Raw genomic sequence first — 25,317 nt, 5'->3', positions numbered from 1 at the left:
GATTTTTTTAGGCTGGTTGCTCAGGCAACTGGCAAGCACTTGCATCTGGCATTGGGCGATCCCCGCTGGTGCCGGATACCGGGGACTCTGCTGTAATACAGTGGTGTGAAAAACTATTTGCCCCCTTCCTGATTTCTTATTCTTTTGCAAGTTTGTCATACTTAAATGTTTCTGCTCTTCAAAAACCATTAACTATTAGTCAAAGATAACATAATAGAACACAAAATGCAGTTTTAAATGATGGTTTTTATTATTTAGTAAGAAAAAAAAACTCAAAACCTACATGGCCTTGTGTGAAAAAGAAATTGCCCCCTGAACCTAATAACTGGTTGGGCCACCCTTCGCAGCAATAACTGCAATCAAGCGTTTGCGATAACTTGCAACGAGTCTTTTACAGCGCTCTGGAGGAATTTTGGCCCACTCATCTTTGCAGAATTGTTGTAATTCAGCTTTGAGGGTTTTCTAGCATGAACCACCTTTTTAAGGTCATGCCACAACATCTCAATAGGATTCAGGTCAGGACTTTGACTAGGCCATTACAAAGTCTTCATTTTGTTTGTCTTCAGCCATTCAGAGGTGGATTTGCTGGTGTGTTTTGGGTCATTGTCCTGCTGCAGCACCCAAGATCGCTTCAGCTTGAGTTGACGAACAGATGGCCGGACATACTCCTTCAGGATTTTTTGGTAGACAGTAGAATTTATGGTTCCATCTATCACAGCAAGCCTTCCAGGTCCTGAAGCAGCAAAACAACCCCAGACCATCACACTACCACCACCATATTTTACTGTTGGTATGATGTTCTTTTGCTGAAATGCTGTGTTACTTCTACGCCAGATGTAACGGGACATGCACCTTCCAAAAAGTTCAACTTTTGTCTCGTCGGTCCATAAGGTATTTTCCCAAAAGTCTTGGCAATCATTGAGATGTTTTTTAGCAAAATTGAGATGAGCCTTAATGTTCTTTTTGCTTAAAAGTGGTTTGCGCCTTGGATATCTGCCATGCAGGCCGTTTTTGCCCAGTCTCTTTCTTATGGTGGAGTTGTGAACACTAACCTTAATTGAGGCAAGTGAGGCCTGCAGTTCTTTAGATGTTGTCCTTGGGTCTTTTGTGGCCTCTCGGATGAGTTTTCTCTGCGCTCTTGGGGTAATATTGGTCGGCCGGCCACTCCTGGGAAGGTTCATCACTGTTCCATGTTTTTGCCATTTGTGGATAATGGCTCTTACTGTGGTTCGCTGGAGTCCCAAAGCTTTAGAAATGGCTTTATAACCTTTTCCAGACTGATAGATCTCAATTACAGTACTTTTGTTCTCATTTGTTCCTGAATTTGTTTGGATCTTGGCATGATGTCTAGCTTTTGAGGTGCTTTTGGTCTACTTCTCCGTGTCAGATAGCTCCTATTAAAGTGATTTCTTGATTGAAACAGGTGTGGCAGTAATCAGGCCTGGGGGTGACTACAGAAATTGAACTCGGGTGTGATAAACCGCAGTTAAGTTATTTTTTAACAAGGGGGGCAATAACTTTTTCACACAGGGCCATGTAGATTTGGAGTTTTTTTTCTCACTAAATAATAAAAACCATCATTTAAAACTGCATTTTGTGTTCAGTTATGTTATCTTTGACTAATAGTTAACGGTTTTTGATGAGTAGAAACATTTAAGTGTGACAAACATGCAAAAGAATAAGAAATCAGGAAGGGGGCAAATAGTTTTTCACACCACTGTAAATCGTACAAAATGAAAGAGAACCAACATAAAAACCTCTTACAATAATGCCACGATCCCTCGGGCAACTGTTTGTGGCCGAAGCTGAACAGACAAGTTGCTAGCCTGTAGGCTAACAATGCATACTATCACTATGAATTGTGGATGGAGGGGCGATATGCGGCGTACGATGGAGGAGACGACGCAAGGGAGAGAACAATAGCACACCTTCTTCTTCACTTTTTCGCCTTAGTTTTCTCCAAGTTGATGTTTTCACACCTTGTCAATAAAATGCCCTTTAAAACCCCAGCAAGCATTTTTATAGTACTTTTTTCTACTACTTTTGAAACTTTTCTAATTGGGAAATGCTGAAAGGTTATTTTAAAAGATGAAAAATTATCACTGAGGAGAAAACTCAAGTGAAAAAGAGAATTGCATATGGGCCTGATGTACACACACTATATTTGCACCTGGGAGGATCTTTAGTGGTGTGTACGAAGCTTGGGTCACACTTTACAAGTTTTGTGTGTGTTTTGCCAGCCAGAAAGGAGTTGAACCACTGGAGAACTAAGCCATCATGCCACAGTACTCTTGCAGTCTGGTAAAGGGACCTTGAGCAGTAGATAAAAATGAAATTGGTACTTACCTGGGGCTTCCTCTAGCCCACCGTAGGCCGCAAGGTCCCCCAGTGTCCTCCTGGCTCCTCTCCCGGTCCCGCTGGCGATTTCATTACCGGCAACATCCAGGCTGAGTGTTGGCCCAACACTTTGCGTCATCACGGCGGCCGGCGTGACAGTCTTGTGCATGCGCAGATCAGAGTTAGAAACATGTGCAGGACTGTCAAGTTGGCCGGCGTGACCAGGTTTCGCCGGTAATTAAATCGCCAGCGGGACCGGGAGACTTCACAGCCTACAGTGGGCTAGAGGAAGCCCCAGGTAAGAACCAATTTCATTTTTGTTTACTGCTCGGGGTCCCTTTAAGCAAGATTTCACAATCAACTGTGTCAAAAGCCGCTGAGAGGTCAAGCAAAATCAGGATGGAACATTGGCCTCTGTCTCTTGCCATGAGCAGATCGTTGCAAATCTGGGTGAGAGTAACTAATAAAAATTTCCAGTAACCACTAAACCCAGCCTAAGTACCCCCAGGGTTACACGTAGCACCTGTTGAGAACTTACGATAGAACCAGAGGGTTGTATAGCTGAAAGGTTAGCCAATTAGGGATTCATTGTTAGAACTTCCCTTGTAACTGACGTGGGCGGCTGCACCAGGCGTTCACACACAGTATCCTTAGACTAGAATCTAAACTTGAAAACAGCTGACCAGTTCCATTCATGGTTTCTCACTTAACATAATCCCCCCTCCATTCCCCCTGCCAGGCCAACTGTCTTCTGCTGCCTCCACCTTCTATGTAGAGCATTCCCCCTCTTCCATGTACAGCACTCTCCTCCAATGTTTTGACTCACACGTACAGAGGCCTCCAATACATATTCCATATCAGTGTTTAGAGTAGTCTGAGAAATTGAGAAATGTGTCCTACTTGATGAACCCCACCGTTCTTGATTCAGGGCCATCAATTAATTTGAGCTGTTCTAAAATGTGTGAGGACCTTGGCCCTTGGGACCAGAGTTGGACAGCCCTGCTAGGCCATAGCTTATGTGGCCCTTGTAGGTATCTGCCACTGGTTCCATTAGTGCTGAATCTTTCTGAACGAGGTTTATCTGGACTTTAACCTCAAACTTGTACAAGCTGACAAGTTGGCTTAGTCCACTACCATTGTCCTTACTTTTTCCATCTCTTTTAGCTGTGCCTGTAAGGCGGTCGAGCTCTTGCAGGATTCCTCACAGTGCGGTCTGAGATGAGATGGATCTTCTTCAGTAACAAGGCTTCTTACATCATGGAGGTTTGCAGGACTGCTGGGTCTAGACTGCCAGCTCTGTGTACTGTTCTTGTGCAAGCCTGAATGTGCAGAACAAAGCGGTACAACAAGTATCAGTATTATTATTATTATTTCAGTATTATAGCGCCAACATCTTCCACAGCGCTGTACAGAGTATATTGTCTTGTCAACCGTACCACAGAGGGGCTCACCATCTACAATCTAATCCCTACCATAGTCCCGTGTCTATGTACTGTATGTATTATAGTCTAGGGCCAACTTAGGGGGAAGCCAATTAACATATATGTATGTTTTTGGGATGTGGGGGGAGGGACCGGAGTGCCTGGAGACACTGCAGTGCAGACACAGGTGTGTAGCAAGAACACAAAAACTCCTTGCAGATAGTGCCCTGCCTGGGATTTGAACGTGCTGCCCTGCTTATCAGTATCAAAAAGAAGCAACGTTACATTAGGTCCATAAATCATAGTGAGTGCCACAAACAATCACTTAAATTTCAATTGCTATTACAGTTAACTCTTGCATGTTTGGGATGGAAGTTTTGTCATTGTAATTTAACTGTATTTTTGCAATATTAGCCAAAAACGCCTAATCAGGCTTTATAATGTGCTGCCTATCTCCAGTAATGCTGACATACTCTCTTCTCTGCCTACACTGTCAGTTTAAGAAGCCTTTTGCTTTCTTTCATGTATTCCTGACTGCACCTTTGGTTTTGGGCAGTTTTATTTGTGTGTCTCGCTATTGATGAGTTGGAGCGCAAGATAAGAAACTTTCTCCATGTGATACAAGGCCTGGCATTGTACACTGATGATGTGATCGACAGCTCTCCCAAAAAAGTAAAACTTCACTGTTTGCGTAATGTATAGATCTGTCAGACTCTGAATAATTATAGTCCAAACTGATCACTCCACATTTCAGTTAATAGTACAGACAAGCTGCATAGCAGCAACCGGTTCTGTGTTATGGAGAGTGGAAAGTGGGGAGGGGATAAGAAGGATGTGGCCCTGGCTGCAGGGACATTAGCATCAGATCAGGATTTTCCTCTTTGCCAAGTTGCTTGAGAGACCACTGACGTCAGGGAACATCTATATGCAATGTGCATTTTAGCCAAAAACAATCACAAAAGATAATATCTAACAACTGAAGTCTAAGGTGTACATAGAGGGGATGCAGAAAATGACAGATGAACATCTGAAGTCCATTCCTAAAAAGCAGGGCCAGATTTGTATATTATACTGGCCCAGGTCCACTATCACCAACCCCACTGCCCACCCGCTCCGTTCCTGTGCTTCCCTCATCTTGTGCCGTTCTCCCCAAGCTCTGTAATGTCCTTCACTGCTGCGGACTGGGTCTGCGACTGCTGCCATTTACAAGTTTGGCAATTTAACAGCTTGAGTGTGCCAGTGGCTGCAGTCCCCATGCATCCATGTGCCCTAAGCCCTGGCCTTTGTGGCCTTGCCTAAAATCCGGCCATGGTAAAAAGAAAAAAATAAGTTTTAAGACAATGTTTCTATATATGAATGCCATTAAAGAATGTTTCATTTAGTGCATTTCAGTTGTACTGTATAAATCTGGTAAGCGAAATAGGCTACACTGCACTACACCAATAGTAACAAACCTTACCTCCAGAAACGTAGCCCTGCTTAGCCACAGTCCAGATCTGGAAAGAGAAAAAAAAAAAAGATAAAATGATGAAGCTTGAAGCAAGTACCTATATTACTGCAGCAAAGGCCTGAGTAAAGAGGAGTATGGAGGCTGCCAATCTTTATTGCCTTTGAAGAAATGCCAGTTGCCTGGCTGTTGTGCTGAGATATTGCTTCAGCAGAGTCCCACATTTGCAGCCAGCACATTGGATTGTACATACCGTACTTGTTCTGCATTCATGATTAATTTGTTCTTTTACCTAGTGCTGATGGGTAGTACAACCAGATTTCCTCAAAAATAAAGATGAGGATTTTCATGTAATTATACAGTTAACAGGAATATGATGACTTACAAATCATGTATAAAAGACATCATATCAGATATTGAAACTATTACAATAAAAACTCACTCTCTCTCTCTCTCTCTCATAAAATGCAAGTGTCCCTGCGTCATCAACTGAATGGTTGTTTGGGCCTGGCTTTTTTGTACTGAGCATGTGCGAAGCCAGGGCAGTTAGGACACAGGGGCGATGTAATGTCTGATTGCGCTGCCCGGAAGCTCCCTTCCACACTGAGTAGCACGCAGGCTCAGTGTGAAGTTAATTATGCTGCTGATGGTAAAATAATAAATATCTCCGCTTCCACACATCATACACTCCTCAAATTTTCAGGGTAGGGAGAGGATCCCCTGAACAACCTCTATGCCAAATTGCAGCCCCCGAGCCCCGCTGGTTCAGGAGATAGATTAGAGAAACCTATCTTGGGAACCAGTGGGGCTCGGGGGCTGCAATTTGGCATAGAGGTGGTTCGGGGGGTCCCCTCCCTACCCTGAAAATTTTTGGAGTGTATGATGTGAGGAAGCTGAGATATTTAGTATTTTACCACCAGCAGCCTAATTAAATAGGAACTGTGGCCGCACAGTCTCCTACTGCGCATGCGGGGCAGCACAAATTAACAGGCAGCGGAATCAGACGTTACACCGAATCTGACAGTTTGCTGTGTGTGCTTCACAGAGGTTCTCATTGCATTGTGGGAAATAACAGCTTTTTCCAACTGCCAAGCAAGCAGCTCCCTGTGTGCATATACTTCAGACAGTGGTGGGGAACAAGCAAGCGGGACACGTATGTACGCACATTGCGGGGGGTAGCGGCTGTGACCTAGAGCCCTTTTAACGGGCGGGCCTTTTTACTAGTTTTGAATATAATGCAAGCAACACATTTGAAGACTGATGGCACAGGGGCTATAAAAGACTTAAAACATTGTCAAAACCTAAAATAGGTCAGCAGTTTAAGAACAACATTGTGCAACTTGGAAACTGCAAAGAATTCAGGCATTTCATCATCTACCCTACGTTGTATAATAAGGATTCAGAGAAATCTGTGCACGCAATAGGCAAGGCTGTCATACAATATAATTCGATTTTAACTAAAATAAGCAATCGGGTATAAATGGTACCATCCTGATTCAAAACCTCTTGCTTTTACTAAAATCAGTTGACGCACAAAGTAAAACTGTACTTTTGTCTTCCACTGAACAAAGTTTGTTCATAAGAAGAACCATGGCTTCAAACATATGCCTGTATATATGACTGTTTCTCTTCTTGCCAAAGGTTTTCGAAAATAATAAAGATAATAAATGGGTCTAGTCTCTTTGGCCTAGTGCACACCAGAGCGGTTCGGCTGCGTTTTGCGATCCGCTTGCGGCTGCGGATACGCTTGGGTAATGTATTTCAATGGGGTGGTGCACACCAGAGCGGGAGGCGTTTTGCAGAAACACATACTCCCGGGGTGAGGCATTTTTTGGATTGCGGCTGCGTTTCTGCCTCAATGTTAAGTATAGGAAAAACGCAAACCGCTCTGAAAAACGCCTGTTCAGAGCGGTTTTGCCGGCGTTTTTGTTACAGAAGCTGTTCAGTAACAGCTTTACTGTAACAATATATAAAATCTACTATACCAAAACCGCTACACAAAACCGCAAAACGCTAGCTGAAACACTACAGAAAAAGAAGAAAAGGCGTTTCAAAATCTGCTAGCATTTTGCGGATCTGCTAGCGGTTTTTGGTGTGCACCAGGCCTCTATATTTAAACTTCAAAAGCATGACTTCCAACTTTGAGAGTAGAAAGAGGGACCCTTTTAGACATGTCCCTGCCACACCTCTAGCCACGCCCCACCACACCCCTCGCCATGCATATCACAAGAAATTCTGAAGCAAAGGATGTAGTTTTATCATTCAAATTACAACGATCCTCTCTATCATCAGCAGTTCTCCTTCATCTTAACATTTAAAAATAATATATACATTTAAATTATAAAAATAAAATTTAATGTTTAGCTGATCGCGCGCAAAGTCCCACATGCAAAGTTTTGCACGCACAATTGAGCGCGCAACGCCCATAGGGTTTAATGGGTGCGCAAAAATTTGCGCACAGGAATTTCGCGCGAGTTTCTTTTATCACGCCTAAACTGAGTTTAGGCGTGTGATAAAAGGCTTTTCACTGGCGTGCAAACAGTTTGCACCGCTTTGTGACTCAAGCCTAACGGGGAAATTAGAGAAAACAGAAACAGGCACTGCAGCAGCTCAGCGTAATTAGGCAAGCAGCGTAGTTAGCAAGCTTTAACCATAACAGACGTGTAGAGGACACAATCTGGGTAGTTAGATGTCAGACGTAGCGTGCTAAAGCCAGGAAATGCACAGGTATTAGTCTCAAATTTCTATTTGAATCAAGCCTAATGTGTGTCTGGGAGAAACAAGATATGGCCTCAATTCACTAAGCATTAGCGCATTTGGGAATGCAGAAAACAGATGATTTTACCAAACATCTGATCAAAGACCAATTCACTAAAGCTGTTACTACATTGAAAAGTAAAATGACTCCCTAGTTTGGTAAATTACCGTCTTGTGCAGTAAATATCTCAATAAATGTAAATTCACAAGGATTAGAGGCTGTACATGCTGCATTCTCGGCAGAGGCGGTATTCTGGGCCACCTCGGTTGAGTTTCATCTAGCGGATTAAGGTTATAATTCGCAGGTCCAGAATGAGCATGCGCATCAGATGCTCTTACTCTGGTCTGACTGCATGCTTGTTGCAGGCTTGTGACTTAAAATAACTAAAGCTGAAAACTAAAAAACTCAGCATGAAAGCCAGGCAACCTGCATTGTTTATCAATACGCCTTTCACTTCAAGGGGAACTGAAGAGAGAGGTATATGGAGGCTGTCATGTTTATTTCCTTTTAAGCAATACCAGTTGCCTGGCTGCCCTGCTGATCCTCTGCCTCTAATACTATTAGCCATAGCCCCTGAACAAGCATGCAGCAGATCAGGTGTTTCAGTGGTTCAGACTTATAAGTCTGATCTGACAAGACTAGCTGCATGCTTGTTTCTGGTTTTAAACAGATACTACTACAGAGAAAGACCAGCAGGGCTGCCAGGCAACTGGTATTGATTAAAAGGAAATAAACATGACAGCCTCCATATACCTCTCTCTTCAGTTCCCCTTTCAGGTTCCCTTTAAATCTACAGCTTTATCAAACTGTCAGGACCAGAAACCCCAGGGCTTTGCCAACCAGGGAGTGTCGCAATGCTGAAAGCTCCACAGTTACCATCACTCCACTTTGTTGTGAATGTAAATATCAAATTTATTCAGAGAGATTTGGGCGGCCAGTTCATCAGAAATCCAACATCAGACCACAGACTACATCATTTCCTGCTCTTGTGACACTGAGGTTATACATGACAGAGACATTTCTGATTCTCAGCACAGAAGGGGAGGGGGGGGTCTTATTATATCCCACTAATACTGAACAATTTGCATCACGTGAGCACTAGAACTTTACTGCAAATACATGACAGTAAGCCCTAGAGCTCTCACAGGGAGTAAGAGGATGCAAGGAAGGTGATAGAGACTGCTGCTGGTGCTTGGAGAGGAGGCTTTAACTTTCACCCGGTTTTACACAAAAATGGTGCGGTGATCGTGCAGCAGGGGAGCCACATCAATGCACTGCAGAAATCAGTCTTCATATGACCCCGCACCATGGTGCAGTGACATATGCATAGCGTCGCCGCCTCGCTCTCTGACGTACTCCCTGCTAGGCAGGAAGTACATCACTGGGACTCCGGTCGGTCCCTGAATGCACACCGCGCTCCCGTCATGCGCACTCACGGTGTTGCCTATTGACTAGCATTATTGCATGATCTGTAGGTAGGCACGGTTCAGACTTTGCAAAGGCACCGTGGCGATTTGGATACTTCCATCGCGCCCCATTGTGTTCACTATGCAAGTCTTCATAGACTTGCAGGTCACCTGTGATGAGCTGCAGCCTCAGTCATGTTTGCGGTGCAGCCAACACATGCTTGAAATGAAATAGCCACCGGTAGATTTGGGGGCAGGGTAAAGCAGATATGCAGCTTACCCTGCTGCTGCACAAGTTCCCGGCCGCGTTAATTACCATTTCCCCTCCAGGTCATTGTGGATAGTGGGGAATGATGTAATTCGGCTTCCAGCTATTGTTGGCGGACGAATTACAGTGTTTTAAAAGTAACTTGACCTCTGTCTTTTGACAGCGCCCACATTACTCACTGAGCACCACTATAGCTGTAATTCCTATTACGGCCTATGGTGGCGCCGGCTTCGTCCAAATCTCCTGCGCTGTTATTACAGCGCTCAACCTACATATGCTTGCTATGCACAGCACTATTCTCCCTCCTCCAACAGCTTACACTATTATCCCTTAACCCATCAGCAGCTTCAAACAAAAGTTTTCATTTGAAAGCTGCTAGTGCATTCTAAACCTCTGTCAGCATATCTTGTATGGTTGCCTGGTACAGCCAAATGGGTAAGTGACTGGGAGCAGTTATCATTTACCTGTTCCAGACTGTCTCTTCTCTTCCTCCACCGGCAGCTCTGAACTTCCGACAGGCCTTCTGTGTCCCGATCACATGATAGGACGTGATCAGGATTCGAGAGGCTGTGTGAGCGTTACAGCACCACTCGGTGGTGGAAGAGGGGTGATGGAAAAAAATGAAACAGACTCTTCTATACCACCTCTTCCACCACCGGGTGGCGCTGTAACTCTGACACACTCTCCTGGATTCCAATAACACGTCATATTATGTGATTGGAACCAAGAAGACAAGGCGGGATTACATTCGCAGTGGAGGAAGTAGAAGCCAATCCAGCAGTCTGCCCAGGTAACTGTAACAGCTCCTTGCTGCCCACTCTGCATACCCTGCCAGGCTGGGGAAGGCACACTTCCCCAGTGGCAGGAAAAATTTGACCTTGCAGGCAGGTAAAGGATTGCTGGGGGTTAAGGGGAGGACCATCTTGTATATTTTAAGCAATATGTGCTCAGCTCCCTTTAAGAGCTAACATCAGTTTGAGGTGGGTTTTACATCCTTTTAAATTCAGGCTGAGGTCAATTTGTGTTCAGTTTAAGTTTAGAATAACCTCAGCTTCCCATTTTCTACTATAGCTAGGATAAGAACGGATGTCAAAAGAACATAAACTGAAAGTAAACTAATTTTAAAAGCCCATGTTTACCCGGCCCAACAGCAGTGATTATAGAGTAGTACCACCCAAAAAAAGTCCACAGAAACACTTGTGTTCCAGATCACAAAGTAATATGTGGCACATGAGGATGTGATCAGACTGTTTACTTCAGGTTATGTTCAGTAGGACATCAGTTCAAATCCCAGCCATGCAAGTGACTGGGAAACTGGAATCATACTGAAGTCAAACTATACTGTATTTGACCTGAAGGCAAAGGTCCATGTCCAACAGCAACCGAGTTGACATTGTATTGCAGTATGCTCATGCTAAATTTTCATCAAACTCAACTCACAGGTCCAAGTACACCAGCCCCCATAGTGAAGGTAGTTAACTTACACAGTTTGGACAAAGAGGAGATTCCTTCAGCCGGATCTCTACCAGGCTTTGTAGGAAAGGAACTCCAAGCTTAGAGCAGACCTGGCTGGCTTTCATGAAAAATGAGGTCATCTCCTGGTGGCTCACTGGTCCCACTCTGTGAAGAAGATAAAAGTGCATTACTTCTGCCTTACATTGTCAGCTGTGCCTCAGCAACACCTCACTTATGACTCAGCAACAAACTTTCCACAACTGATGGCATCATCTCACTTGACGTCACAAATCCTGTTCTTGTACAACTCTTAAGAAGAGATCACCAAGGCTACAGGACTAGAGATGGTCAATGAGATCCAAATTATTTCAAAGTTGATGCAAATTGTTAATTTTATACAGATTTAGGCACCTTAAAATTGCCCCAATCAAAATAAACTACTGTTTTTGGTACAACTCCCGCTGTACATTTTTGCGTTAAATTAAAGTTTGCATCACCTTAAAATTTCTAGCGTCTTACTTGCCATCTAAGTGCGGGACCTGTAATATGTTTACGAATAAGGATGCTCTCTGAGGTTGATTTACTAAGGCAGGAGAACAATAAGTCTGGAGAACAGGTTTCCCAACAAACTGGGACTGGATTATCATGACAAAACCCTGTAATCTGTGCCTGGAGTAAATAAGAATATAATGGGGTACCTGAGAGACAGTAAAGCCCCCCGTGGAGAGATAGATTTTTATTATAAACCCAGGCTGTTCTGGATGCATCATGGACAAGTTTTTGCTGTGGGTGCTGCATTGAACTAGAACAGCAAACACGAATTCACAAACCTTTCACGAATCCTTTATGCAAACTCCTAGCAGAGATCTAATAGCACAGCCACAGACTTTTCAAAAATATCCAGTCCAGGCTGGCTGGCTGACGTACTTCTGATCTCCAGGGTTCTCCAATCTTAGTGAAATTAATCATTCATTTACTCTATCACCAAGACATGATAAAGCCCCATACACACGCTCTACAGCGGTCTTTTATGCAGCACAATTAGCAAACAACTTTTGTTGTTAAACAAGTTGAACAACCAAAAAAAAAGTTGCTTGCTATTGGTCACACAACTGATAAGACTGATATACCAATGTGTCTCGTATTTACATATCCAGCCCACTGTGTACCAACAACGGCTGCTTTCTGGTTCCTTTTCTCACCCATTCAATAGAAAGCCTCACTTACTGGTCCCTTTACTCCCCATCCAATAGAAAGCCTCAATCACTGGTCCCTGTACTCCCTTTCCAATAGAAAACTTCACTTACTGGTTCCTTTTAATCCCACTTCCTTTTCTCCTCATCCAATAGAAAGTGTTGCTCAGTGGTCCCTCTACTCCCCATATACTAGGTCTCAACTAACTGGCCCCTTTATGCAGCATGATGCCATCGAAGAGAAGGGCTCTCTTACGGATCCCCTTACTCCCTAGCCAATAGAAGGTCTCACTTACTGATCCCTTTACTCCCCATCCAATAGAAAGCTTCACTTACTGATCCCTTTACTCCCCATCCAATAGAAAGCTTCACTTACTGATCCCTTTACTCCCCATCCAATAGAAAGCCTCATTTACTGGTTCCTTTACTCCCGTCCAATAGAAAGCCTCACCTACTGGTTCCTTTACTACCCATCCAAGAGAAGGGCTCATTTACTGGTCCCTTTATGCCCCATCCAAGAGAGGGGCTCATTTACTGATCCCTTTATGCCCCATCTAGGAGAGGGCCTCACTTACTGGTTCCTTTACTTGCCATCGAATAGAAAGCCTCACTTACTGGTTCCTTTACTACCCATCCAAGAGAAGGGCTCATTTACTGGTCCCTTTACGCCCCATCCAAAGGCTTACTTACGGATCCCGTTACTCCCCTTCCAATAGAAGGCCTATCTTACCGGTCCTTTTATTCCCCATCCTATAGAAGGGCTAACTTACTGTTCTCTTTCTCGGATGTGAGAGGAAAAAGGAAGACTGTTAACAACTTTTTCAAAGTCTTCACGGGAGACAAAACCTGTGTGATCAGGATCATAGAACTGGAAGACAGACTGCAAAAAAAAAAAAAAAAAACACCACAATTAAAAATACTATTAAATGGATTAATGTTGATGATTAACTGTCCTGCGCAGCTCCTTCAAGCAAACCTGAGGTGAAAATAAACTTATGAGATAATGAATTGTATGTGTAGTACAGCTAAGAAATAGACCATGAGTAGCAAAGAAAAGTGTCTCATATTGTTTTCCAGTACAGGAAGAGTTAAAAAAAAAACACCCTTCAGTTATCTATGGAAAGAGAGTTTCTCTGAGCTCTGTGACCCAGCTTGGGTCAAAGACAGTCCTGTTTTCTAAAGCACTTATACATCAAAGGGTGTCACTCATCAGTTACTTAGCTGGAGCCTGGGGCCAAGTTAGACGGTTCCCCAGGAGCTACCTCCAACATTTCTCATTTTAGTTCAGTACGGACCACCAAATGGCCCTTGATTATTAACCTTTAGGGCCCGTTTCCACTACACGCAGATTCTAGATGCAGAAAAACTGACTCCAATGAATGCCTATGGGCCTGTTTCCACTAAACGCGATTTTTCTGATGCAGATTTCCCATAGGCATTCATTGTAGTCAGTTTCCTGCATATAGAATCCGCGTGTAGTGGAACTAGGCCCTTATACACCGAGAGAAAAAAAACCCTGACGCTGGCATATCCTAAATAGAGCTAAACACGTGCTTATATGTCATTGTGCTACAAGTCATTTCAACTGCACTTTAAGGAAAGCAGAAGTAACAGGAAATGGAGGCCACCATACTTTACAAACATACCAACTGAATGATCTTTTGAATGCATTATTTTCTGGTCACCCACAAGCACACAGCTTATGGAATCCGAGTGGAGTTGAAAAATTCTATCTGCATAATTGTTTTGGTTCAGTGACCCAGAAGAAATTACAGTGGAATTCTCACGTTCCAAATTCTTACTAGGCTGCCCCTCTCCCATTATTCTTGGTGCTCTCTGATCCTAGACCCTAGATAGGTTTCAGAGTCCTAGATCTGCCTGCTTGTTCAGGGTCAATGGATAAAAGTATTAGAGGCAGAGGATCAGCAGGGCAGCCAGAAAATCTGCATGATTTAAAGTGTAACTGTCAGGCATAAAATAAAAAAATCAATTCTTTATTTTTATCTGGTAAACAATAAGGATGCTAACCAGGCATTTCAAAGGTTAAAGGGACACTTAAGCCAGGAATCTGATGGTTGCGGAATAAAGGATTCTTTGACTTTGTCTAGAGTCTCTTGCATTTTAACATTCACTGAATCCATAACTCCTTTCAAAATATTAGCAGTTTCAGAAGCTACTAAATCAATACAAGTTTGACATGCATTCTTCTTAGGAGTTTCGAAGGGAATTTTAGTGCTACAAAATCCACATCTCTTAGATTTCCTTTCTGGGGCTGGAGCTGTAGCAGAGGGTCTTGGCTCAGTTTTAGCCTAAAAAAATATAAAATATAAAACATAGGATACTGAGCCACCCTACAATATTCTAGCAAAATATAGAGCACATCTCATCCACCAGAGGACTTACCACACCAGAGGTAGAGGATTGCGACTGTGGTTGGCTAGGTAGCTTTGCTGCTGCTGCCGCCGAGCCTTCCATGCTGCAAATGCTGGTTGTGCTATGTACTCGGAGGACGCCAGGAACACACTGCTTATCCTGGTCCTCCTTACATGCGTACATCAAAAAAGGGCGTCGGGAAAAAAGGGCGCGTGGTGTAAACTATAAACAGTATTATCGTTTAGAAATATTGTGTAGAATTTCGTTTACAAATAGTGTTTTAAGAATTTATAAATCACTAAATAATGTGTATGAGATCGGCAATTCTTAAAACGTTAATCTTCCCTGTTTGTAAACTGAAACTTATATTTACGTTTGTTAAAAACCCTCCCTGTACCTATCCCTAACCCCTAGACCCCCTGTTGGTGGCTAAACCTAAGATGCAGCAGTTGGTGCCTAAACCTAAGACCCCCCTATTGGTGCCTAAACCTAAGACCCCCCTATTGGTGCCTAAACCTAAGACCCCCCTATTGGTGCCTAAACCTAAGACCCCCCTATTGGTGCCTAAACCTAAGACCCCCCAGTTGGTGCCTAAACCTAAGACCCCCCAGTTGGTGCCTAAACCTAAGACCCCCGTGTTGGTGCCTAAACCTAAGACCCCCCTGGTGGTGCCTAAACCTAAGACCCCCCTGTTGGTACCTAAACCTAAGACCCTCTAGTTGGCGCCTAAACCTAAGACCCCCCTGGTGGTGCCTAAACCTAAGACCCCCTATGGATAATAATGTTTTACAGACATTAATAAATAAAAAATGTAAATAAAAAAATGTAAATAATTTTTTGGGGTGGATAATAATGTTTTAGAAATGTTTTAGAAATAGTGATTTAGTATCTTTATAAACGTTATTCGTCATGGGCTCATTTTGTAAAGTTAAATCATCACAAACATAGTTATACATCCTTAAAAATCTCCGGGCGCCGTTTGTTAAAACATTAATAATCTCCAGCGCCTTTTTTTCCCTGTTCGGCGCCCATTAAACAATATTTATAATGGGAGTGAATGGGGCGCCCTTTTTGTCCACTTGTCTCATGCGCCCAAATCTCCTGCTTCCTCCTTACATGCCCTCCCCTTCTACCGCTATAACGTGTGACGTCAGAGCGCCCAGGCGTCCTACTCGCCCTACGCGTCCAATGCGTCTGCCCCGCCTGACTTCACCGCTTGTGCGACTAAGCAGTCTGGCGCCAGAACTGAGCAGGGATAGCGTGTGCTGCTGGGGAGCCGGTGAAAGCGCCCTACTACACACACCATGGGGGCGCTTTACACCAAGAAGAGGAAAAAAGCCCGACAAAGGTTCCCCGCTGGAAAACAGCAAGCCTTTTTCCTCCCCTAAGACACCTCACCCACTGGTGAGGCTATAAAAATAATAAAATGGGAGCTGCTTTTCCTGAAGGTGTTTCCTGGAGGAAAACACAGATGAACTGAGGAGCGAGGGAGGGCGGGGGCTTTTAATCTTTTCCTTGATTGATTGTTTCCTCAGATGCGGAGGTGGGACCGGACCTCATGTTGTCCCGGATGACGGTTAGAGAAAATCAGTTTTACTTGCCTGGGGCTTCTACCAGCCCCCTGCAGCCATCCTGTGCCCTCACAGTCACTCACGGAGCCTCTGGTCACCCGCTGCCAGCTAGTTTTGTTTTTGCTGACAGGCCCTGACAGGGAGTTGGCAGGCTTTCTGTGCCTGCGCAGGCCTGGCCACGTGTATCCTTCATGTTCCCATCCTCAATAGCGACCTGCACAGGCGCAGAATGCTATTGTGGATGGGAACACGAAGAAAAATACGCGTGGCCAGGCATCAAGAATAGCTGCCAACGGGGGACCGGAAACTCAGTGAGTGACTGCGAGGGCACGGGACGACTGGAGGGGGGGGGGGAGGGGGGGGGGGGGGCTGGTAGAAGCCCCAGAAAAGTAAAACAGATTTTTTATTCTTGGATTAAGTGTCCCTTTGAAATCACTATTACTTTTCTTGTTGATAAAATGATCATTTTCCAGTTTACCTGACTCTTATTTGGTACACACAACATTTGGTATGCAAAAAGGAAGTTGCAGGGCATGCTGGGTTGTCCTTTTTTGCCTCTCTACCTCACCTCAGACTTAACTAATGCAGCCTGATTGGCTGAAGCCTGTTTCCCTCCTGTTTTCCCCTCCCACACCTCTGTTCCTCTCGGATTGGCCAATATTTCTCATGCTTAGACAATGCACTATTGTGAAGGGTGGGCAAATCAGGCAGAGGAGACAAAGGCCTTGTTCACTTTGCGTTCGGCTTGCGTGTTAGTCTGTGGTGGGCTTTTTTTCCCGGCGATTTTCTGCGCATTCGATGGTTTATGTGGGCGTTTTTGTAACCACTTTGCAGAGCGTTTCCGTCTTTTGATCCGGAAAAAATCCCAAAAAAATAAATACAAAGTATTAAAAAAAAAAAAAAAATGCTCACGCAATCGCTTGCTAAAGCGATTTTGTGAGCGTTTTGAGTTTTTCCTATACCGCTCCGATATGTACTCTCTCATAGAGAATCATTGCATTGAAAATTGCCCGTACTTACTTTTACAAAAACGCCTATAATGTGAACAAGGCCTAAGGGAGGAAATGACATCAGGATTGGCTTCAAAATAGCCACATTTAAAATGGGAAATGCTAAGAAGGATTTTCTCTTTTGTACTGTAGAAAAATCACTAAAATAAAAAAACATGGACAATTCAATACATATGTTATGTAAGTAGAGCAAGTATTTATCTATTTATATATGTGTTTTTTATGAGATAGTAAGACTGACAGCTCCTCTTTAAAAAGGAAATAAATATGGCAGGCTCCACTTTAGGTGTGCTTTAACTGCACCTTCATAACTGGAATCAATAAGTTCCAGAGGCGAGTCCATAGATTTATTTGTCATAGTTAAAGCATTTAGGTAATGCCAGTCACTGTACAAATAACTTACCTTCACCATCTGTTCTACGCTGCGACTAAGGGCTTCAGGGTCTGGCTGCATGGAGATATCAGGTTCCCAGTGTGGAAGATCAGCAGGGGGCTTATGGGGCGTGGTGGGCTGCAAGAACAGTACATGGGACATATAAATCAGCACAACAAACCTTCCTGGGCTACAAAAAATGAAAAGGAACCAATCATTACTGAATGTAGCAGCTGCCATTGCTGGTCAATTGTTAAAAATACAAGTTCCAACACTGTCCCCTTTATCCTTGCAGCATAACTGACCTGGTATAACATACAGCTAGTGAAGTATGAGGCATGCAAGCAACATTCTTGCAGAGTAGATATCAGGTAGACAAGCACCCAACGGGGACAGACGCGTGTTTAAGTGGAAAGACTCAATAGCCCAAATGAGTCAAACGAAATCCAATGCAAAGAATCTACAGCACCACGTCAGTAATGGATAGCTCTTTTATTGTTTCAAATAATAAAGAGATAGCCATAGCAGTGACAGACGCCGTTTCAGACAAGGTCCTTCCTCAAGCTGTGTCAGGCTTAAACAATAGAAGAGCTATACATTACTAAAGTGGTGCTGTGGATTCTTCGCATTGAGCAACATTCTTGCTGCAGGTCTGCACTAAAGCCCCATTCACACACTAAACACTGGTCTTTTACGCAGCACAATTATCAAACAACTTTTATTGTGAAACAGCCCCAAAAAAGTTGCTTGCTATTGTTCAAACAACTGATAAGACGTCAAGCCAATGGTTGGATTGACGTGTTATCAGTTGTGTGAACAATAGCAAACAACTTTTTTGGGTTGTTTCAACTTATTTCACAACAAAAGTTGTTTGATAATTGTGCTGCATAAAAGACCGCTGTTGAGCGTGTGTATGGGGCTTAAGACTACTGTGAGTTCCATACTCCAATTGTCCAACCCTTTACTGCTTGTCAATATTCCAATCATCCAGCCCTTCACGGCTTGGTACTAAGCCCTCCCATACTCTAGTCATTCAACCGCTCATTGCTTGCCACTATGCCCTCCATTCTACAATCATCCAGCCCTTCCCTGCTTGGCACCACACCAGTCATACTACAGTCCTTTGACCCTTCTTTGCTTGGCACTGCGCGCTACTCCATACTCTAGTCATCCAACCATTTTCTACTGGCTGACACTGTGCCATTCGTCTTCTAATCCTCTAACCTTTCCTGAACCTGTGTCCTCCATTCTCCAGTCATCCAACCCTTTTGTGTGCTCTATTTAATAACCATCCAACATTTCACTGCTGGGCAGTGATCTAAACATTCACTACTTAGCACTTTGTACTCCATCTACTGTATATATCAGCCAGCCATTCACTGCTTACCACTTTGCCCTCCGCACTAAAGTCATCCAGACCTTCACTTCTTGGCACTCACTGGTATATAGAAGCATAGACATTTTGAGCAGAACATATTGAATAAAAGTCCAAACTTCAGAACCCTCAGTGCATTTTCTACCTTTGTTTAAAATAAAAAAAATGTATGTTACCCTTGCTTCATCCCAGTTTTTTCTGGAAGCCATGTAATTTGTAATTCTACCCCTGCCCAAGTGATAACACGGACAACATGCATAGTCCCAACTAAAAGGATATTGGGAGGTATCGCACAGAAACCTCATTCTGACAGTTTCTTACCAGTATTTTGGGACAGCGAGGTTCCCTTGTGTAGGACAAGGCATAGATCTCGTCTTCCGTGTAGAAAATATCTAGAGAGGTCTGTAAGCATAGAACAACATCTGCTTAGGTCCTGTTGCATTGTTCCCCCCACTTGTGTAATTATTTACATTTATCCCCAAATAAACAAGATAATTCAACCACACCATACATTTACATCTTCAATATAATCTATTTATTACAATTTTTTTTTTAGCAATACAAACTGCTTCATTGTTGGAACTCACACCTTTTAGGGGTTTGTATATTATTCTTATAATAAATACATAAATTCAAAATATTACAGTTTTTACATTTTTTTGCCACGTGCATCACAAATTTAACATCATCGTGGGTGGACAGACCCAACTCTATATATATATATATATATATATATATATATATATATATATATATATATATATATATATATATATATATATATATACACACACACACATATATATATATATATATATATATATATATATATATATATATATATATATATATATATATATATATATATATATATATATATATATATATATACATATACACATACATACATACATACATACATACATACACACACAGTGGGTTGCAAAAGCATTCGGCCCCCTTGAAGTTTTCCACATTTTGTCATATTACTGCCACAATCATGAATCAATTTTATTGGAGTTCCACATGAAAGACCAATACAAAGTGGTGTACACGTGAGAAGTGGAACGAAAATCATACATCATTCCAAAATTTTTTTATAAATATTAATAAATAACTGCAAAGTGGTGTGTGCATAATTATTCGGCCCCCTTTGATCTGAGTGCAGTCAGTTGCCCATAGACATTGCCTGATGAGTGCTAATGACTAAATAGAGTGCACCTGTATGTAATCTAATGTCAGTACAAATACAGCTGCTCTGTGAGGGCCTCAGAGGTTGTCTAAGAGAATATTGGGAGCAACAACACCGTGAAGTCCAAAGAACACGCAAGACAGGTCAGGGATCAAGTTATTGAGAAATTTAAAGCAGGCTTAGGCTACAAAAAGATTTCCAAAGCCTTGAACATCCCACGGAGCACTGTTCAAGCGATCATTCAGAAATGGAAGGAGTATGGCACAACTGTAAACCTACCAGGACAAGGCCATCCACCTAAACTCACAGGCCGAACAAGAAAAGTGCTGATCAGAAATGCAGTCAAGAGGCCCATGGTGACTCAGGATGAGCTGCAGAAATCTACAGCTCAGGTGGGAGACTCTGGCCATAGGACAACTATTAGTCATGCACTGTACAAAATTGGCTTTTATGGAAGAGTGGCAAGAAGAAAGCCATTGTTAACAGAAAGCATGAGAAGTCCCGTTTGCAGTTTGCCACAAGCCATGTGGGGGACACAGCAACCATGTGGAAGAAGGTGCTCTGGTCAGATGAGACCAAAATGGAACTTTTTGGCCAAAATGCTATGTGTGGCGGAAAACTAACACTGTACATCACTCTGAACACACCATCCCCACTGTCAAATATGGTGGTGGCAGCATCATGCTCGGGGGGTGCATCTCTTCAGCAGGGACAGGGAAGCTGGTCAGAGTTGATGGGAAGATGGATGGAGCCAAATACAGGGCAAACTTGGAAGAAAACCTCTTGGAGTCTGCAAAAGACTTGAGACTGGGGCGGAGGTTCACCTTCCAGCAGGACAATGACCCTAAACATAAAGCCAGGGAAACAATAGAATGGTTTAAAACAAAACATATCTTTGTGTTAGAATGGCCCAGTCAAAGTACAAATCTAAATCCAATCGAGAATCTGTGGCAAGATCTGAAAACTGCTGTTCACAAACGCTGTCCATCTAATATGACTGAGCTGGAGCTGTTTTGCAAAGAAGAATGGGCAAGGGGGGGGGGGGGGGCTGAATAATTACGCACACCACTTTGCAGTTATTTATTTGTAAAAATGTTTGGAATGATGTATGATTTTCGATCCACTTCTCACATGTACACAACTGTATTGGTCTTTCATAGGGAATTCCAATAAAATTGATGCATGTTTATGGCAGTAATGTGACAAAATGTGGAAAACTTCAAGGGGGGCCGAATACTTTTGTAACCCACTGTATACACACACACACACACACACACACACACACACACACACACACACGGAGGCGACAGTTTGGGCAACCTTGTTAAAAATTGTTGGTTGTTACGATAAAATTTTTTAAATTAAACATATCATATAGGAGACACACACAGTGATATTTCAGAAGTGCGCAATAATTGTTTAACCAGTTCGCATTCAGTCGTTTTTCGCTTCATGCATCCGAACAATGTTCACCTCCCATTCATTAGCCTATAACTTTATTACTACTTATCACAATGAACTGATCTATATCTTGTTTTTTCCGCCACCAATTAGGCTTTCTTTGGGGGGTACATTTTACTAAGAGCCACTTTACTGTAAATGCATTTTAAAAGGAAGAATAAGAAGAAAACGGAAACAAATCATTATTTCTCACTTTTCGGCAATTATAGTTTTAAAATAATACATGCCTCCATAATTAAAACCCACGTATTGTATATGCCCATTTGTCCCGTTTATTACACCATTTAAATTATGTCCCTATCACAATGTATGGCGACAATATTTTATTTGGAAATAAAAGTGCATTTTTTCCGTTTTGCATTCATCACTATTTACAAGCTTATAATAAAAAAAAAAAAGAAATATTTCATCTTTACATAGATATTTAAAAAGTTTAGACCCTTAGGTAAATATTTGTGTTTTTTTTTTTTTTTTAATTGTAATGTTTTTTTTTTTTTTTAATTAAACATTTTATGTGGGTATTTTTGGGAGGGTGGGATTGAAATTGTATTTTTTTTGTAAATATATGTGTATTTTTATTTTTATTTAACATTTAGATGTAGTTTACTTTTTGGCCACAAGATGGCAGCCATGAGTTGTTTACAGTGACGTCACTCTAAGCGTACCACGTACGCTTAGAGCGACATAGGAAGCAGAAAAAGCGTAGCTTCCGAGAGAAGCTGTCGCTTTTTCTGCGGGGGAGAGGAATCAGTGATCGGGCACCGTTGCCCGATTCACTGATTCACTGGCTAACAAACCGCCGGCCGATCGCGCGCGTGCACGCGCGCGATCGGCCGCGTGGACGCGCAGGAGCGCACATGGCTTCCTGGACGTGAGTTTCACGTCCAGGAATGTGAAATAGTTAAACAAAATTAGGCAAGTGCATAAATTTGGGCACCACAAAAAGGAAATGAAATCAATATAGATCCTCCTTTTGCAGAAATTACAGCCTCTAAACACTTCCTGTAGGTTCCAATGAGAGTCTGGATTCTGGTTGAAGGTATTTTGGACCATTCCTCTTTACAAAACATCTCTAGTTCATTCAGGTTTGATGACATCCGAGCATGGACAGCTCTATTTAACTCACAGTACAGATTTTCAATTATATTCATGTCTGGGGACTGAGATGGTCATTCCAGAATGTTGTACTTGTTCCTCTGCATGAATGCCTTAGTGGATTTTGAGCAGTGTTTAGGGTCGTTGTCTTGTTTGAAAGATCCAGCCCCGGCACAGCTTCAGCTTTGTTACAGATTCTTGGACATTGGTCTCCAGAATCTGCTGATACTGAGTGGAATCCATGCGTCCCTCAACTTTGACAAGATTCCCAGTCCCTGCACTGGCCACACAGCCCCACAGCATGATGGAACCACCACGTTTTACCGTTATTTTTCCTCCATGCATAACACTCCTTGTTATGCCCAAATAACTCAATTTTAGTTTCATCAGTCCACATCACCTTACTCCAAAATGAAGCTGGCTTGTCCAAATGTGCTTTAGCATACCTCAAGCGGCTCTGTGCTGTGGGCGGAGAAAAGGTTTCCTCTGCATCACTCTCGCATACAGCATCTCCTTTTGTAAAGTGCGCCAAATGGTTGAACGATGCACAGTGACTCCATCTGCAGCAAGATGATCTTGTAGGTCTTTGGTTCAGGTCTGTGGGTTGACTAACTGTTCTCACCATTCATTGCTTCTGTCTATCCGAGATTTTTTTTTGGTCTGCCACTTCGAGCCTGTGGTCTTCCATTTCCTCAATATGTTACTAACTGTGGAAACAGACAGCTGAAATCTCTGAGACCGCTTTCTGTATCCTTCCCCTAAACCATGATGGTGAACAATCTTTGTCTTCAGGTCATTTGAGAGTTGTTTTGAGACCCCAATGTTGCTACTCTTCAGAGAAAATTAAAAGGAGGGAAACTTACAATTGACCCTCATAAATACTCGCTCATAATTGGATTCACCTTTGTATGTAGGTCAGTAGTCACTGAGCTTACCAAGCCAATTTGAGTTCCAATAATGGGCTTGATTCACAAAGTGGTGGTAACTGTTAGCGCGCCTGTGAAAACCCCCTTAGCACGTCTAAACGAGCTTTTCGCGCGCAAAACTTTACGCGCACACTGCACAGAGCGCAGGGCGCTCCGCGCGAAGTGCCCATTAAAGCATAGGACTTGCGATCTGATTGAGAAATCCGGTGCTAACCTACTTAGCACCCTGGTTAGCACGTCTAAAGACTTTAGACGTGCTAAGTAGGTTAGCACCGCTTTGTGAATCAAGCCCAATGAGTTGTAAAGGTTTTGGAATCAATAAAATGACAATTTTATGCACCTGTCTAATTTTATTTAACCTCCCTGGCGGTTTGTTAAAATCCGCCAGGGGGCAGCAAATACCTTTTTTTATTTTTTTTTTCATGTAGCGAGACAATGTCTCGCTACATGATAGCCGCTGCTGAGCGGCATCCCCCCAGCCCCTCCGATCGCCACCGGCGAACGGAGATCAAGAGATCCCGTTCAAAGAACGGGATCTCTTGGAGGGCTTCCCCCGTCGCCATGGCGATGGGGCGGGATGACGTCACCGACGTCGTGACGTCAAAGGGGAATCCGATCCACCCCACTGCGCTGCCTGGCACTGATTGGCCAGGCAGCGCACGGGGTCTGGGGGGGGGGGGGGGCGGCTGCGGCGACGGGTATAGCGGCGGATCGGCGGCGATCGGAGGTTACACGCAGCTAGCAAAGTGCTAGCTGCGTGTAACAAAAAAAAAATTATGCAAATCGGCCCAGCGGGGCCTGAGCGGTGCCTCCCGGCGGCATAGCCCGAGCTCAGCTCGGGCTTACCGCCAGGGAGGTTAAACAATTATTGCGCACTGTCTGTAAATCTAAAAGTTAATTTCACTTCTCAAATATCACTGTGTGTGTCTCCTATATGATATATCTCAAGCTCACTCCAACCTGAATTATCGCAAATTCTTTCTGTTTTAGGAAAGCAAACTTTTGTTTTTCTTAACATCTTAGTAAGGGGGCTTTTAGGACCATTGTAGTCCCTTACACACTCCAATGAGTTCTGGGTCACCATGAGCTTGCTGGTTAGTCTGTACCTTATATGATATATTTAACTGACATTTTTTATCGTAACAACCAACGATTTATACAGGAAAATCACGGCGATTAACAAGGTTGCCCAAACTTTCGCATCCCACTGTGTATATCTTTTATGACGTCAGGTAAATCAGTCTACTCATTATCAAGGAAGACTTTATGGAGTTATTTGTTGTTCTCCAAGTAAGGCCCGGTTCACATTAGCGGTGGCTATCCGGAATAGCCGTGCCGGAGCCGCACCGCATGCTGGCCGGACGAAACGGACGCACGGCATAGCAATGTAAGTCTATGCCAGGCTTCACATGTGTCCGTTTCGTCCGGAGCCGGACCGGATCCGGACTCCGGTGTCCGTTCCAACATGCGCTATTTTTTGGTCCGGCTCCTCCGGCAGCCGTATCCGGGGCGGAGCCGGACTGCACCATCCGGCCAATGGAAACCAATGAGAACCGGAGAGCGCACAACACACTGGCAAAAAATCCGGATGTTCTACCCCACTTCCTATGCGGATTTTTGCGGCGATATTGGCTGGGGACACATGGGCAAGCATTT

At 43.3% G+C, this 25,317-nt stretch overlaps 1 protein-coding gene across 4 annotated transcripts in view; it reads right to left on the bottom strand.

The window, feature by feature from the left end:
• Positions 1-25,317, bottom strand: part of RASGRP4 (RAS guanyl releasing protein 4) — a 93,365-nt gene that overhangs the window by 1,781 nt on the left and 66,267 nt on the right. For all 4 annotated transcript variants that reach the window (XM_068250564.1, XM_068250562.1, XM_068250563.1 and 1 more), the window contains exons 10-15: positions 19,309-19,389; positions 17,643-17,750; positions 13,056-13,165; positions 11,122-11,257; positions 5,218-5,254; positions 3,484-3,656 (exon numbers count right to left, since the gene is read on the bottom strand). In XM_068250564.1, coding sequence (XP_068106665.1) covers positions 3,484-3,656; positions 5,218-5,254; positions 11,122-11,257; positions 13,056-13,165; positions 17,643-17,750; positions 19,309-19,389 — 645 coding nt within the window. The remainder of the gene's footprint in view (positions 1-3,483; positions 3,657-5,217; positions 5,255-11,121; positions 11,258-13,055; positions 13,166-17,642; positions 17,751-19,308; positions 19,390-25,317) is intronic.

This window comes from Hyperolius riggenbachi, chromosome 8 (genome assembly GCF_040937935.1).
Source record: "Hyperolius riggenbachi isolate aHypRig1 chromosome 8, aHypRig1.pri, whole genome shotgun sequence".
Taxonomy (NCBI): Eukaryota; Metazoa; Chordata; class Amphibia; order Anura; family Hyperoliidae; genus Hyperolius; species Hyperolius riggenbachi.
This window is presented reverse-complemented; position numbering and strand designations above follow the sequence as displayed.